Raw genomic sequence first — 17,766 nt, forward strand, 5'->3', positions numbered from 1 at the left:
TTGTCTTTTTCATTTCTCTTGATTTCTTCCTTAGAATTTTCTTTCCTTTTTCCTTGCTTAGAACCTTAGATAATGTGTATTTCACATTTGTAAAATAAATAAACATAAATAAAAATATAAATAAATAATTCCTTTCTTTTTTTTCTTGACATCTTTCAACCCAGTTTCTCATTCTTTCCTTCTTTCCTTCTAACTTTATATTTCTTTTTCTAATAGTGTCTTTAATCCATTCTTTCCTTCATTCCCTGTAATGATCTTTGTTTCTGCTTTCTCACTTTTTACTTTTCCTGCTTGGTCACCTCTTATTCAGTTGTTTACCCGCATAAAAAGCCCCACTGAAAATTAATCTCCTCAGCAGATAAAAGTATCTGTGTTGCCCATAACATGGCTATATTTGTCCACTGGCAAAAGTAGTGAAGTCAGGGAAAAAGGAGTTTTGGGGGATGTAGAGTATGTGTTGGGCTTTTATTTTGAAAGCCATCATACACTTTTCCTGCATACATTTGCACTTGCTTCAAAGTAGGTTCAAATGTATGTGCAAAACCTGGAGCCTCATTCGGTGGATGTCTACAATTGCAAAAGGAAATCCTGTGCAGGATTTTCCTTTCAAAATGGACTTGCAGATCTATGGGGATAATATCCCTACAGGTCTGCAAAGCCCAACGGCCAGTCTCAAAATTGTCCCATAAAAGTATCCCCCATTTCTGTAAATTGCTTTGGCGCTGAATTTAACGCTGTCGCGAACACCAACACTAAAAAGCATTGCATTTGGGCACGTTAGCGCCCTATGATGCAAATGAGCTTCAATGAGTCTTATTTAAAAAGGATTCTCTGCCTAGAATGATAACATTCAAACCGGCGTCTGGGCGCACATTGGTGCGAGTGAGTTGGCGAGCTCCCAGGGCTGTGGCCATTTTATAACTTGTGTGCGTATATGCACGAGTGTTATAAAATAGCCTGGCCACGCACGTAGGTGTGCCAAATTTTAAGTGGACCTGCACACGGGGACACGCTTCAAATACATAAGTCAGGGAATTTTAAAAGGGGTGTGCACTCACACCATTGCCAGTTTATCAGTTCGTCCCCCAGGTCACCCTGCTAGGTCCTCCAAACCCCCTGGTTTGATAGCCTACACTCCCCCCAGTTGCTCCAGACCCCTTAAACCCCTCAGAAATGGCTCGATCCTTTTATTTTATAGATAACACATCATTCATAGCAGAAGTAAAGTTACACGGCAGGGGACCTTGGTGCACACCGGGGCTCATAAGTATTTACATGCACATCTCTTGGCCAAGTCCAGAAGCCCCCATGGCCCACCCAGACCACACCTGTTTTTGGAAACTTTTAAGATGTGTGCTCAGCAAGTTTTATGCATGTAGCAGGCTGCTTTTTAAAACATGGTTGGCGCACGTGAGCTCAGCTTCTTCATATATCCCCTAACTGATGCGCATGCTGGGCTTTTAAAATTCACCTTTATATGAATAAGTTCCTATGAGCATCACTTACAAGTGGAGGTACCCAAATGCCTCCATACACAGCCCTGAATATCTCTGGTCATATTTACTTACTCCTTATTTTAATATTCTCAGTGCTATTTCTGTGCTGTCACAGGGAACGTCTGTGTTTGTGCCAAGAATAATCACTTTCATCTAAAAACATAGAGGCAAATCAACTCTTTTCTCTCTCTCTTTATTCATCTCTGATAGAACTATTTGTGTATGAATGTCTATGTTTGATTTTTAATGTTTGCCCAAAAGTAGACACAAAGAAATATGTTCCTAACAAACATCTGCTCCTGTAAAGTCGATCCTTTCACCGTACAAATCTGATTGGTGCAATATAAAAGAGCCATAAACTGAACCATTGATTTACCAACTAAGGGGGCCAATGTAAAAAGCTAAGGGGCAGATTTTTAAAGCTGCCCCATCTACCCCCTGCGCACGCTGAGCCTATCTTGCATAGGCTCGGCAGCTCGCAAGCCCCGGGACGCGCGTAAGTCCCGGGGCTTTCCTGAGGGGCGTGTCGGGGGGCGTGTCGCGGCCAGCGCGTCATTGGGGGCGTTCCAGGGAAGGGGCCACGAGCATGGTTCCAGCCCAGGGGCATTTCTGGGGCATGGCCATGGCCCCCGGACCAGCCCCCGGACCGGAACATAGCGCACCAGCAGCTGGTCGGCGCGCACAAGTTACACCTGCCTCGGGCACGCTTAACTTGTAAAATAAAGGTGGGGGGAATTAGTTAGGGCTGGGGGTGGGTTAGATAGGGGAAGGGAGGGGAAGATGGGGGGGGGCCGGAAGGAAAGTTCCCTCTGAGGCCGCTCCGATTTCAGAGCGGCCTCGGAGGGAATGGAGGATGACTGTGCAGCTCGGCGCGCGCAGGCTGCCGATTTTGCGCAACCTTGCGCACGCCGACCCTGTATTTTATAACATGCGCGCGGCAGCGTGCACATGTTATAAAATCGGGAGTAGATTTCTTCGTGCCATTTTTGCAGTTTTTGGCTCCGTTTTCTCGTGATTTTGTATTGTCACACCTGTCATACCGGTATTACTGGAATTTATGATTTTTAATAATAGTGTTAATACCTTAAAATGTATTCGAGCTTGTACTGGCAGCCAATGCAGAGATATCTGCGAGGGTGTAATGTGATCAAATTTTCTTTCCTAACAAAAGTCTGGTTTTAATAGACATATTGGAAGTCCTAGTAATAATGAGTTACAGAAGTCTAGGTTTAGCAAGACAGTACAAATGTCCTCGAATGTTAATAAAGATTTCACTCTTTGTAATATGTGTAATATGTAGTAACTAATTTATTGATGTCTTTTTCATCATAAGGTTCTGGTCAAGCTGGATACCTAGATCCTGTACTTGGTTTGATGGAGTAATTTGGAAATTGCCTAGGTCTAGAGCCAGTGGTTTTACTATCAAGGAGTTTTTGCCTAACACAATGATTTCAATCTTTTTGGGTTTAATGTTAGTTTAAATTGTGTTACTTCCTGTTCTATTGCTTTCATATATATATATATAATGAATTAATCTATTTGTGTTTTGTAAGTAATGTGTTTTGTAATTCTGTATCTCATGCTGAGTACTCCTATACGAGAGCATGCAACAAATAATTGTAATAAATAAATAAGAAAAGCCATTCTGTCCCTCCTATTATTCTACCACCTCATATCAAATTCCTGGGTGAGATGACAGTTTCCTGAGGATTCTGGATAGCTAAGCGCCAGATAATAAAGGGCAGATTTTTAAAGCCCTGTGTGCGTAAATCCGGGCCTTTACGCGCGTGGCCGGGCCTTACGCGCACCGGGCAAATACTCCAAGAGGCCCGGCCACATGCGTAAAGACAGGGTCACGCTCAAATGCCGTGCCTCTTGAAAGGGGCGGGCTGGAGGGCGTGTTTTGGGCGGGGAGGGGCAGGGCAGGGAGCGGACCGGGACTGCGCCATTGTCCGCTGTCCTGGAGCCTTGCGCGCCAGCCGGCTGCCGGCGCGCACAAGTCACTTCAGGTCGGGCCCTGAAGTGACTTGAAAAAAAAAAAAAAGGTTAAAAAATTTAAAATTTCTTTTTAAAGGGTGGGGAGGAGAGGGGAAGGGAGGTTAGGGTAGGGGGTAGGAAACCTCCCTCCCAGTCCACTCCTCAATTGGTCTGACTGGGAGGGAACTGGGGAAGGCCCCGAGGTGTCGCTGCACGAATATAGCAAAAATGAATCCCACCTTGCGAGCTACACCCGATTTTGTAACATGTGTGCAACGGTGTGTGCATGTTATAAAATCGTGCATCCATGTGTGTGCACTGGGTAGCATGCACACAAGGACGCACGCGCGTCCTTTTAAAAACTCTACCCCTAAGGTTTTTGCTGTATATGTGTCCATTTATTAAATGGGTCACTTTTCTATTAATTTAAACATGTTCTTTGCAACAAGGTGGGATATAAGGCTGTGTGGCTGTTAACACCATTCCAACCATGGGGAAAAAAGGTAGAGGAAAAGAAATCCTAATTTGTAGCTATTTAATTGTACCTCTACATTAACAAAAGGAATACATTTGATGGCACTTATTTTAGGATCTGATGCAAAACATTTTTCAATTACGGGATATAAAACCCCAGCTACAGCAACACATGAATTTGGAAAGAACATGAGACAAGGAAAAGAAATGGACAAGAGTTTTATCTTGGGTATGCATTTTCTTGGCTCTATATCATTTTCTAGTTTCTCTAAAAGTTTATAAATTATATAAAAAGGATATCAAAATGTTTATATACCGCTTAGTTATAGAAAATGCATTGTTTATAAACCCTCTCTTGTCGCCTTCTTGCTCTCTACCTGTGTTGTCTCATCCTCAGCTCCAAAAAAGTATTTCTGCCTTTCTCTCCTCGTCTGTTATTACTATGGGGTCCAGTCTGTGCACCCAAGCTTACATTTTCTCCCCTAGCAAGTCTTTTTTCCACAGCAAATGTCCTTGTAAATGGCTTTATGCAAGTTGCCTGTGCCTAACTATCTTTATTTTTAATGTAGCTATTTTTATTCAGCTGGTTTGCCACAACCAGTCCTGCATATTCACAGGCCAATCAGGATGCAGCCTTACTGAGGGCTATTTTGCCCATTTATAAATCAGATCTAATTTCCGGCACTAACAGCATTACGACCAAGCAGTACATTTGCTCTCTATTTTATTGCCTCTAATCTCTGCAGTGCTAACACAATTGACCTGTGTCATAGGAAAATGACCCTTTTATTTTAATCATCCTATATATTAGTTTGTAATACATGTAAAATTGTAATGCCAATAAAGTTATCTGAATCGGATAAGCAAATTAAGTCTAGAAACATTTACAAACTCAACCTGTCTGCAAAAGTGGCCAAGCGCTAGTGTGTGTTTAGGAATTTAGCCATATAGTGCCCGACTCAATTAATGCAGAGGCAATAATTAATAATATATATAGTGCTATTGAGATGCTAATTACAAGGACCTGGGTCTGATGCTGGTATTATAAATAGCTGTTGCCACCACAACGTAGACTGTGGACCCTTGTCCTGAGCTGGTGTTGTCGCTACCCGAGAGGGGTACCCCCCTGCAGGTCACCAACGTCAGGAGGCAAGGCCGGAGGAAGACAGGGGCCAGCTGGTGCTTCGCCACTACCAGCCCTCATTCCCTGCAGGTTGAGCCCTTGGGTACTGGGGCCGGCTGGTCTTAGGTGGGTCCCTGTGGAGATGCTCTGGAGTACGGTCAGTGTGTCCGAGGGTCAGAGGCAGGCGGCTAGCAGGCAGGGTGAAGCCCAGGCTGAGGTTTGTGGCAGGCGGCTAGCAGGCAAGGTGAAGTCCAGTCTGTGGGTCAGGAGCCAGAGAGATCAGTCCGAGGAAAGAGGGCACGAGAAGCAAGGAACAGGAGTCAGGAACCGTAGTAGGAGTCAGAAACTGGAACAGGAGTCAGGAACTGGAATACTTTGAGGAAGCAGCGCAGGATTCCAAGACGAAGCAGCATAGGAGACTCGTTGCCAAGCCATCTGGGTTCAGCCCAGAAGAGCCTTAAATAGGCACGGGTTGATGATGTCATCCTCCGGGGCAGGCGTAGGTTTCCCACCGTTGGCCCTTTAAATCGCGGCTGGGGCACGTGGAGGGGAACCCTGGGTGAGGCCGGAAGCCAGTGGCATTCCATGCGCTGGCAAGGCCGGGGAGGCCCCGGCGTCAGAGAGAGTGAGCGGAGCCGAACAGACGAGACAAGCCGCTGCTGCCAAGGGCCTGGGGATTGGCGGCATGGCAGGGAGGTGCTGAAGAGCAAGAGGAGCCGGCCTAGGCGTTCCACGGTCGGTGAGTGCAACATTAGCCCTGTTGATTAGACATTGGTGGGGACATATTTTTTTTTCCCCTCACTGAGTTTAAAAAAAAAAAAGTTTTGTAGGCATATTCAAGCTTTGCAAAAAAAAAAAAAAAAAAGTCCAAACAAAGAAAACTGTTAAAACCTTTATGCTCGACTTTGTCTCTGCTTTTCATCTGTAGTAAATCTGGAGCACAAAGAAGGCAAGGCAGGAGCATTTTCTTTTTGTAAATGTAATCGTGCAACCTGCTTGCCTGATTTTAATAGTGAAATTAAAGTACATCAGGAGGTTGCAAATTGTGAACACTTGTTATTAAATCTTTATTCTTGGTGCTAATAGTTCAACTACCAAGTTGTAAACTGAGTCCCTCATTTCACACCAGCCTTAAGGACTTGTATATGAGCTCTAGTGTGATATGTATCGTGCAAATAAAAATAAAATAATATCATTCCTTTCTTCTACTATATTTTATATCCTAGTTTCACTTTTCAGGATCTAAGAGTGCACTTCAAGTCACACTATATTGATATGAGCAGAAAGCCTCAGGGATCCTGAGGGCCTTATCTTCATACAACGCTGTTAATCAGCAGTGAGATTCCTTAAAGGTGGAATAATTACAAATAATTATTGTCATTGAATTTTGGACCCAGAGCTTGATTATAACAAATATATTTTTGGATTATTTCTTAACATTAGCACATTTACAGAGAAAGGAAATATGCCAAACTTATTATCCTAAAGTTATCCCTAGCTTGCATTCAGTACAGGAATAATTATTTAGGGATAGTTCAAGTAGGGAAAGATAGATGCTACATCTTGAAACATCAAACGAGAACAAGTGATTTCATCATCAAGCACTTATAGATTTCAACATCACCATTGTAAGACCCCTGCTACATTAAAGTGTGTTTTTTTAAAAAAATTGCATAATCAAATATTAATGTAAAGATGAAAGTCAGATTAAAGTATATTGTTACCTTACTTAAGGAAAAATTCTGCTTTGTGATAGTATATATTCATTTTTCCTTGCATTTTTAGGCATGCTAAATATTTTCTGCTATTCTCTCTTCTTTCCTCCACTCTATAAAAAGGTAGGTCAGCAGAATTTCAAGGAGCAGGGTCAACATTTTTCATCAAACCACATTCTTGACAAGTGAAATGAATGTTTGAAAAGTAAGTCATCCATTCCACCTCATGCCCAGAACTTCAGCCCTGGGTGGATTTTGCATTTAGAGCATGATTTTCTACCACGGCAAGACTATGCACACTATCAGGCCGATCCAATAAATCAGTGCGGAAAACGAGTGCTCAGTGCCGAGTGCCCGCTTTTCTAACGCACTCCTAGCCACCTCTCCTGGGCGCGCCATCGAATATTTAAATGAGGATAAATATGCGCCCCTAGTGCCTCCTCGGCAGTAGGGCGCCCAGGAGAGATCGGCTGTCAGAGGGTTAGGAAAATGGATGCTCAATTTTACGAGCGTCCCTTTTCCTAACCTGTGCACAGCCACAGGTTGTTTAAATGGATGCTCGTTAATTGAGCACACCTTTTCCTAACCTGACTGCAGGCACATTTTCTTTTCTACATTCTGTCCTTTTTTGTTCCTCTGACTTAATATTGCCATGATATTAAGTCAGAGGAAGTATAGAAAAGCAGTACTTTCTGCTTTTCTGTACACTCTTTTGGGCTGCTCAGAAATTAATGCCTGCCACGTCCAACCACGGGTTAAACATGGGTTGAATAAGCCTGTATATATTTGAGAAACCTTTACAGCTAAGTCAAATTAAGGCAAATCAGGAACTGATAAACAGTTTTTTTTCCTTTTTGTACAAAATTGAAAACAAATTTTAAATATGCTTACTTGAAGTAACAGAAGATGCCGAGGGAGATAAGAAGGGATATAATTGACAGTCCATGTCCTATGATGGTCAGGTAGTATAAATTCAGTGCTGTCTGTTAACGGTGACAGATATGGAAATGTCAGTGACAGATATCTCAATTAAAGCTTGTCTTACATGCTAAAAAATGTTAGGAACAACTGACTAATGACAGCAATAGCTTTGTTAGATTTTCTCAGAGGGCAAATGGTAAAGAAAAGGAAGGGAGAAGATAGCAAAAAGGCATTAGAAAAAGAAGAGATTGGAAGAAGAGTCATAGGGTCAAAGACAAGATAGAGAGTGGGAGGGATGCATCAGGGAGAGAAAAGAGGGAAGGAAAAACATTCAAAACTAACTTTTCCCCTAAAACAGGGCTTCCCAAACCTCTCCTGGGGACCCCACAGCCAGTCGAGTTTTCCGGTTACCCATAATGAATATGCATGAGATAAATTTGCATATACCGAGTCTGTATTTCATGCATATTCATTGTGGATATCCTGAAAATCCGACTGGCTGTGGGGTTGCCAGGACAGGTTTGGGTAAACTTTTAAAGAAAAATGGCACTTTTTTTTATATATAAGAAATCTTGGTCAAAGAAAAGCAGAAAATGTCACAAATCCAAAAACATTTTTTTAAAATATATCTTGAAAATAGGGATGTGTTTTCATTTAAAATGACAATGTGAACATTATCTATATCATTCAATAAAGTTTTTAAAAAGAAACATAAACTAAATGTTGTGTTTTTTTCTATCCGTTTTAGTGCGCACTATTACAGAATAGTACACACTATTTGCAAATAGTGTGCGCTATTCAGAAATAGTGTAAACTATTTATGAAAAGAAAAAAACATGAAAAATACAAAAAATGCCCCCAGTGAAACAAAATTCTGGCGACAACCTCCCCACAATGAAATGACATGACACAAAATGATATTATTTGGCCTGCACATCCCTACTTGAAAACAACTTTGGATGAAAGATTGAAGAATGAAGACACAATTTACATTTTCTCAGTCATACTATAGTACATACATCTAGGGAGAGCAAAACGATAGCTCTTGCTGTGCTTTTAACTCAGCAGGAGGAAAAGTATCATATCCTCCTGCCTGATTTATGGACTTTTAGGGATTAGAAGTTGATGGTTTAGTCTTTGTTGTGGCGAAAGGGGTTAGGTATTCTTGTCAAAGTTAGCAGGATTCATAGCTTTCCAGTATCTTACCTCCAGGTATCAGTCTAAGGAACAGGTCCTATATCTTTCAAGGGTTGGCTACAGGGTAACATAGGATTCTATGAGTCATTTGACTGTGCAGTAATGGAGCTTCCTAGGGATCTAGCAATGATTTGTTGGGCCCTGTAGGTACCTGTACAGCCTAATATCACCACAGGTAGTGGGGTACTGATGGAGTTATCTACAGGATACAGTTGCCTCATTATAGCCTGATCATTACCGACTCATCAGGTGGTCAGGTTCAGCAGCTAGTTTTGGTTTTGGGCTAGTAACCTTAAAATGATTCATGACTAGTAGCCATAAAATATGATTGTGAAGTTTTCTAAGGGAGGCTTGGTCAATCTGGTGGGTTAGAGATGGATGATACAGGCTGTCTAATGTTCACTGTTATGTAATAAATATTAACTCTTGATACTTGTAATGTTTTGTCTATTGTTGATATAAAGCTGCAGCCTTACCTTTGTCACTGCCGGCTGTTCTGATCTTTGTTTGGGGAGGGCTCTTAGATAGGAGGGTGTGAGTTGCTTTGTTATGTAAGACAGACATCACTCAATAAGTTTTGTGGGTTTTTGGGTTTTTTTTTACAGTTTTCCACCTGTTTTTTCTTAGAAAGACAGTGTCTGAAGTACCTCAGCACTATGATGATATACAGTATTTACAACATTTACAGAGATTTTAATTGAAAACATTCTCTGCATGGAGTTATGGTTTGAAAGATACTTTCATTTACATTTGGATTTTTCTTTCTATATAGAATTTATGGTGTTAAATACATACAGGGTCATTCATCAAATTGCATAAAAAAATGCAATCCGAGATGCATATGCAAATTTTAAAAATTAATCAAAGGGGAGGAGTTTGGGCAAGGTTTATGAAAATGAGGGATGTTTAACATTGTGTAGTGCATGTTTTAACTACACCTTTTTTCCCCAGTTGGGGGGAGAGAGAGAGAGAAAGATAGCACCTAGGTAGAGAGTCCATCAAGCTAGGGCGAGAGTACATTGTAGAAATCTCATCTTTGGGTACCTTTCCTCATTCCAAATGACATCAAATGCTCACTGATGTGTACTGTGCTGTTCGTACATCTCACTGTGAATGTAAAATTGGCCCAAAACTCCTAGACCATCACCAAAACTTCACCTCGAGTTACTATTTGACTCTCCTACAGTGGTTTAAATAATTGACTTATATGAGAGCCTTAAAAAGAGTCTCTCTCTCTCTCTTTCTCTTTCCACAACATGGAAATGCTGTCTGGGTTCTTCTTGGCTTGCAAAGGGAAAATTAGAGATGTGTGTCATTCTTAGCATTTGGGTCGGGCGCTTCATAGAAAACTTCGTTTTCCAATGGGTCGTTTTTATTTATTTCGGCAAAACAAACCAGAAAAAAAACCCCACCCCAACCCTTCAAATGTACTTAATTACAACCCCCCCACCATCCTGATCCCCCCCAAGACTTACTGAAAGCCCTGGTGGTCCAGTGGAGGACCCGGGAGCGATCTTTCGCTCTTGGGCCGTCAGGCTTGCCAGGAATCAAAATGGTGCCGGTGGCCCTTTGCCCTTACCATGTAACAAGGGCTACCAGTGCCATTGGTCGGCCCCCATCACATGGGAAGGAGCAATGGATGGCCCACGCCATTTTCTAAGATGGCGCCGGCTGTCCCTTTCTCCTACCATGTGACAGGGGTCGACCAATGGTATGGGTAGCCCCTGTCACATGGTAAGGGTAAAGGGCCACTGGCACCATTTTGATTCCTGGCAAGCCTGATGGCCCGAGAGCGGAAGATCGCTCCCAGGACCTCTGCTGGACCACCAGGGCTTTCAGTAAGTCTTGGGGGGGGGGATTGGGATGGGGGGGATCGGGATGGTAGGTGAGGTTGTAATTAAGTAAATTTGAAGGGTTGGGGTGGGTTTGGGTTTTTTTTAAAATAAATGTGCCCCTCCCCCCATGCTAACCAGAAAAATGATCTTTCCCTGAAATTTTGGGGAAAGCCCGATCGTTTTTCGGGTCCTCTGACCCATGCCAAATTAGACAATTTTGTTGAAATTTTCCAATTCAGAAAAAACGAATGCACATCTCTAGGGAAAATATCACAGGTGTGATAAATTTAACACAATGGCTATGCTAAAAAAAGTGTATGCTGTGGTAACTCAAAAATTATCCTAACTATGCCCCTTTTTTTAAATCATGGGCACTATTCATGTGAAATTTATAGCAAAATGATAGATCTAGGCCATAGTTAGGGCCATGTGGACTAATAGTTTTCACCACAATCGCTTGAGAGGACAATATTCAAAACCCATTTACCTGGGTAAATTGTGATTGACCTGAATAATTTGGCCTGTCTGGAGATTGCCCTCACTCAATCTTGTAAAGAAGTATGCAGTGAGTGCAGTTTTAGCAGGAATTGAAAGTGGGAGGATTTGTTCTCAGGATCATGATCTGGACCAGATGGGAATATAATAAGTGCTTTTGATTTTAGGTTTTAACTACTAAACCTCATAAAACACACCTGATGCAAAAAAATAATAAAATAGGTATTTATTACATAAATAGCAGAAAAACACCACTTCCCCTATTACTTTTTCCTTTGCCTACTATGGATCTTCCACTGATTTTGTACCTTTCCCATGCTAATGATTTCTCAGCTGCACAAATGCATGTATTTGATTCAACTGAAAAAAGTATCCAATAATAACAACTGCTCAGCAAAAACACTGATAAATACTGGTTTTTGTTATCCCAAAACAAAACCCCTAATTAGCTGGAAATAAACACCTAAAATCACAAGCGCTAAATATAATGCATGTAGATTGCATTTTCACATCTATGGAGATCACTTTAAAAAATCTCCATATAGTCCCATATATACATGTATAATGGGTACACGGAGATTTACTATAGTATTTGATAATTTGTGCATATCTGGTCCATGCAGATTATAAAATACATGTATATTTGCTCCCAACATACTTACATATGTTCCAGTAGGTGCAAATATTTGCAGTGAATTGAAAGCATGTACTTTTGCTAGCTATTTTATAAACATATGTGCATATATTTTATGTGCGAAAAAATATAACATATGTATAAACCCCTAATTTACAAGTGGAAGTCGGTATATTTTAAAATATGCACACATACTTGAAATCAGCAGTTTTCCAATATCTCCACCACCCAGAACGTCTTCAGTATGTTGAGACCCTCCTATTACTTCACCATGAACTTCACCCAGGTCACCCAGACCTCTCATCCAAAAATAGTCGACAACAGATGAGTTTGGTATCAACTATGCTAGTTAATTAAAAGATGTAAAACTGTGAGAATGAGTTGCTTAATGTAGTCATAGAAATCTTATAAAATAGCGATGTATGCACGTTCCTCTTGGCTCCGTCCTAGGATGCCTCTAGACCGCTCTTTTTTTTTGCACAGGGAAATGTGTACACAGAACTGGAAAATGTGTACATGATTTTGATGTTTATAAAATAGCATGTACGTGATTACAAGCTACTTCCATGCTTCTAGGCTCATTTTAAATGCTTAAATCCTTTGAAAATTAATTCATATATTATTTTCCATAAAAAGTTTACCCAGAGAAAAAGTTGGTGCAGACGTCTCTGGGCACTTTGTACTGTGGCAGTTTTCAAAGGCACTGCTTTTCCCTTTTGAAAACCAGGGTATGAGGCTGGAAGGTATAAAGCATTGGTTTACTTTGCACCTAGGCAGACAGTTTGAAAACTACCTCTCACCCGACATGGAAGAAACTCTTTAGTCCATATGCCCCTTTGTTATCAGTGATACCAAACCGATGTAAATGTGCATTGATAAGCACAAATTTCCTACAGAAAGATATTTTTTAGAGGGGGGACTAAGTCTTGCCTTCTCAAAGAACCCATAGTAATTTACCTGTGACTAACCTGAACTTGGCCAGAGCTTGTTCCATGCAATAAAAGTAAGTCTTTGAAGATGTAGGGAAGAGGGAAATGCTTTCATTTTTGGAATAGGCAATTTAGTAGCATGCTAATGAGCCAGTTCACCTATGATAGGTTACAATTAATGTACTACATAACAAAGCTGGCCAATTTATCCAACATCCGAACAATATCAGACATAGAAAGGTTCATTCTTTCCATGCAGCTCAACATTTCACTGTGTTTTACAGTTTAAGCTTTGAAATAGAAAGATGTGTCAAAGTAAAAGGCTCAACAATGCCTAGCAGGTACTTATTTGTTGAATATTCTTGAAAAGTCTGTACAATTCAGTGCCTCTTGGCAGCTGGGTCACTTACTGCCACAGCACAGGAGGGTAGATGCTGAAAACTTTTAAAAGCTTTTCTTTTGTTTTGAAAGCCTATTATACAGTTATTGCTACAAAGCACTCAAAGAGCTCATGGGCCTACCTCGGGAGTCTCTGTCGCTTTTTTGTCCCTAAATGATCTGCACTCTAAAATGATTCTTCTTTATATAAAAGTTCCTAACATGACTAAGACACTCCAGGGACTGGTGAAGGTAGATTTCAAACTTTATTGACATTTTAGTTAAGTCTCCTTAGCGGTAACATTGCTGAGAAGCAGGCATTGCCTCCCCCTCCCAATTCTCTCCCCTGAAGCTTTCCATTACTTTTGTCAGGTGAAAGGGGCATGGTTGTTGGCAAAGGGCTAAGAGGACATGAGTACGTCATGCAATTTGTTTCCTACCTTCAGCTTATCGTATGTAAACATAGTGCATAGAGTGTAATTTGTCCAGGTCCTATTGCTTTCGGGATGCTGAAACCAGATTCCATTTGACTCACATTTCTTTGTGACTTTTTCTTTATATGGAAATAAAATAAAGCAAATACAATAAACAGCAATCATCTCAGTAACGGCTAATGAACACAATGATCCATTTGTAATGCCAAATAAGAACGGACTTTTTTATGTCACTAGAGCAGGGGTAGGTAACTTCAGTTCTGGAGTACCACAAGCAAGTCTTGTTTCTAAGATATCTGGAATGAATATGCATGCACTGCCTCCATTGTATGCAAATATGCATATTTATTCAGGGTGTCCTGAAAACCAGGCCCGTTTGTTTGTGTATCACTCCAGGACCAGAGTTGCCTACACCTGCACTGGAGATTTGAAAATGACTACAAAGAAAAGATTTGGTAATTAACAGTACAATTAAGAAAACAGGTGTCTCCAAATAGCAAAGGAGGGTTTGATCTATTTAAATTAATATGCATATATGTAAAAGAAACAGTACAGTGAATCCCTGAGAATGAAATCAGCAATGTGCAGCAATGCCTCTGCTCTTATAATTACATGGAATAGAATTATTATTGGAACTTAAATATATTTACACATTAAGGGAGCTCTACAACAAAACTCATGCTAAAATAGTTTTGAAATGCAACTTTGTACGATTTTTTCTCGCATGTTAAAATCCCCTGTAATCTTCTGTGTAATACCTTTTTCCAAGGACATGCTAAAAATTTGGATTAGTAGCCTGACCTCTGTATTATGAAATGGATGCCAACACAAAAAATGTGTAACATCCACACTAGCTGCTCGCACATCCCCTGTACAACCCAACCTGAACAGAAAAGAATAGTTAGCGGGGGAATTTCCTCTCCTCAACCTCCCAGAACAAAAATGAGGGGCCTGGCATGCCTCGATATCCATACGCAACGTGAAGGGGACTGGTGGGCAATGACAGGGGCTCAGCAGTTCTAATATCTAAGCAATGACACCTCCCCTAAAACAAAGCACCCGCTGATTTCTGTCTCCTCGATCCACCCTCCTCAGACACAAGATAAAGGTCTCACTGGCCTCCTTTGCTTTTCCTCCTCCTGCAGAGACAAGATGAAAAACCCATTGGCCCCCTTCCCCACCCCCGGACATAAAATGAAGGACCTATTGAACTGCTGGCTCTCTCCCCCCCTCCCCACTTCCTCCAGACATCAGGCGAGTGGCTAGATTTAGGTCTGCTATTGCAGTGCTTTGGTTTGGGCACCTAACTTTCCTAACCTAAGAAAAGCCTGCCCATGGGGTTGTCCACATTTAGGGCAGCTAAATTTAATCATCTAGTGAAACTAGAAGGCTAAATTATTCCCATGGGATCTAGCTGCTTATTTCCCTGGTAGACAGCTTGATCCCACTGAAAACTGAGCCACTGGCGGAAACTCACACTGAGTAATCCCTATTGAATTAATAACAGTTTTGAAAAGAGAGCCAGATGTCTCTGACATTTGAATCTTGAGACGTGAAAGTTTACCTGATGGGTCAAAGTCCTGGAAATAGTCAGGGCAATGCTGTATTGACATAGTACCAGCAGTGGCATCCTCCCAACATAACCAGCCATCCCATGTTCTGTTGCAGTAATTACCTTAAAGATATAGAGAAAATAGTATTAGTTATTTGTGTTAAGCATACTTTTACTCATACATTTTTTTAATTAATATAATTTTGGCTATAGAAGTGTGGGTTTATGTGTTTATTAAATATTCATCTGTATTGTCTCTGGCCCCAAAGGGTTATTAACTCACTTTGACGTGTGGCTTTTATTTACCTCCCTGTTGATGCCTTTATCTCCAATAGATTTACTCCTGATTAGAGCAGGGGGAAATCTGGGTGGCCTTCCTTTTGTCTGCATTAGCTCCTATAATTTTCTATGGGAGGAAAAATGCAATTAGCTGGTTTTCTTTCCATGGAAAATCACGGGAGTCAATTGGTGTCACCATCTTTCCTTTAACTGTGTATCCAGATCCATTGGGATGAAATCAGAAAATGTGACAGAAAAACTCATTTCTCGTTGCATTTAAAAGGCTATTACCACCATGATTGCTGCTGCACATTGCAGCATTTGCTTTGTATAACATGACTTTGACAGTCCCTATCTCACTAAAAAGCATCCCAACATACTGACAAACCAAACATGTACCTTCTCCCTCAACATTCATACATCATTCTCTTACAACTACATTACAGGGACTTACACTGTTCACATCTCACACCAGCATACTAGTACCCATCATTTATACTAAACCATAATTAAACTGTTCAACAACAAATACAGGACACAGCAATAATACAAAAATCACATTAAAACGTTGGTTTTCCCCCTTCTTTCCAGGGGGAGGAAGGGAACAGTGTCACACTACCTCTGGGAGTGGAGAGAAAGTAGGTCTGTCTAATTCCTCAGGGTGCTCTCTGATCCTACTATTGCTTCTATATAAAAGTAACAACATGTCAGGATGATGTTTAAAGACAGAAAAAAAGGACAGTCAGTTGGAATGCCTGAGACAGCATAGAAAGTAGCAGATGCAAAGCAGGAAAGGAGTTAGCATCCCCAACTGTACTTCCAATACAGGATCTCTCTTCACCCCCAGGGAATGCATGAGACACTGGAGATATGAGACACTGGAGAAGATGCTACAGGCTCTGGGTAGTCAGGGGAAAAAAGAAGATAAAAAGAGATAACTGTTACAGTTATGAACATGAGAAAATAAAGAAAAACTAGGAAGAGAGCAGACATAAAATGTAAACAAGAAAGAGAAAGCTTAACAATATGACAGATGCTACACAGGGAACAAGGACAAGGTATATATATGCCTTTCCACTGCATGCAACAGAGAACCATACACAATATGGAAAGGAAACAAGGTCATAGTAACATAATAACTAGTAAATGATGGCAGATAAAGAACAAAAGCCCATATAGTCTGCCCATCAATGATTTTAGGCACATTTATCCAAAGTAGATCAAATTCCCACATGGAATCCAACCTCCAATCCCATTTTTCCCCTTTAGAGTTGCAACTGCCATTCCTTGTAGGTTTCCCATTTCAATCCAGGAAGCACAATGTAGCCATCTCTCTATGCCTTGGGTTGCAATTATCACTCATGTTACTCAGTGCATTCATTACCATTTTCTTGCCACTAGGGATCTTCTGTGTTTAATACATGCTTTTACTGAAGTCTGTCACTGTCCTTGTCATCACCGTCTCCTCCAGGAGGATTTTCCAGGCATCCACCACCCTCTCTGTGAGAAATACCTCCTGATATTGTTCCTGCACCAACTCTCTTAAAACTTCATAATGTGACCCTAGTTCTACAGCTTCATTTCCATTGAAAAAAACATGGATTCCTGTGCATTAATATCTTTCAGGTTTTTAAATGTCAGTATCATATCCTTGCTATCTTGCCACTTCTCTTGACCACTTTCAGCATCACTCTATCATTCCTCAGATATATCCTACAGAACTGAATACAGTATTCCAGATGAAGCCTCACTAATGACCTGCAAAGAGGTATTATTACTTCTCTTTTTCTACTGATTACATCTCTCTCCTTATGCATCCAAGCAACTTCCTGGCTCTGACCACCAGCTTAGCACGATGTTTCACTATCTTGAGATCATCTGACACGATCACATGTAGGTCTCACTCCTGGACAGTGCAAGTCAGTTCTTCTCTGCCTACTATATTCTGTTCCTGTTGATTCCTTAACTCCAAGTGCATGACTCTGCACTTTTTGACAATATATATTAACTGCCAAGTATTAAACCACTCCTCAAGTCTTTTTAGATCACTTTTCATTCTGTCTACTCTTAGAAAATGGCGCAGGCCATCCATTGCTCCTTCCATGTGACAGGGGCCGACTAATGGCACCGGTAGTCCCTGTCACATGGTAAGGGCAAAGGGCTACTGGCGCCATTTTGATTCCTGGCAGGTCCGACGGCCCAAGAGGGAGACATCGCTCGCAGGACCCTGCTGGACCACCAGGACTTATAGTAAGTCTTGGGGAGGGACCGGGATGGTGAGGGGGGGGGGGGGTGTTATAATAAAGTAAAATTGAAGGGTTGGGGTG

General features: G+C 41.2%; 1 protein-coding gene across 2 annotated transcripts in view; it reads right to left on the bottom strand.

Annotated features, from left to right (window-relative positions):
- CALCRL (calcitonin receptor like receptor) overlaps positions 1-17,766 on the bottom strand; it is a 250,688-nt gene that overhangs the window by 53,036 nt on the left and 179,886 nt on the right. The window contains exons 1-4 of one of the 2 annotated variants that reach the window (XM_029605972.1): positions 16,059-17,521; positions 15,173-15,283; positions 13,615-13,727; positions 7,677-7,768 (exon numbers count right to left, since the gene is read on the bottom strand). In XM_029605972.1, coding sequence (XP_029461832.1) covers positions 7,677-7,768; positions 13,615-13,727; positions 15,173-15,221 — 254 coding nt within the window. In that variant the 5' untranslated portion in view covers positions 15,222-15,283; positions 16,059-17,521. Of the gene's footprint in view, positions 1-7,676; positions 7,769-13,614; positions 13,728-15,172; positions 15,284-16,058; positions 17,522-17,766 lie in introns of those variants that run through there. The other variant, XM_029605971.1, reaches the window with a different exon arrangement.

The sequence above is a fragment of the Rhinatrema bivittatum genome, chromosome 6 (assembly GCF_901001135.1).
Source record: "Rhinatrema bivittatum chromosome 6, aRhiBiv1.1, whole genome shotgun sequence".
NCBI lineage: Eukaryota > Metazoa > Chordata > Amphibia > Gymnophiona > Rhinatrematidae > Rhinatrema > Rhinatrema bivittatum.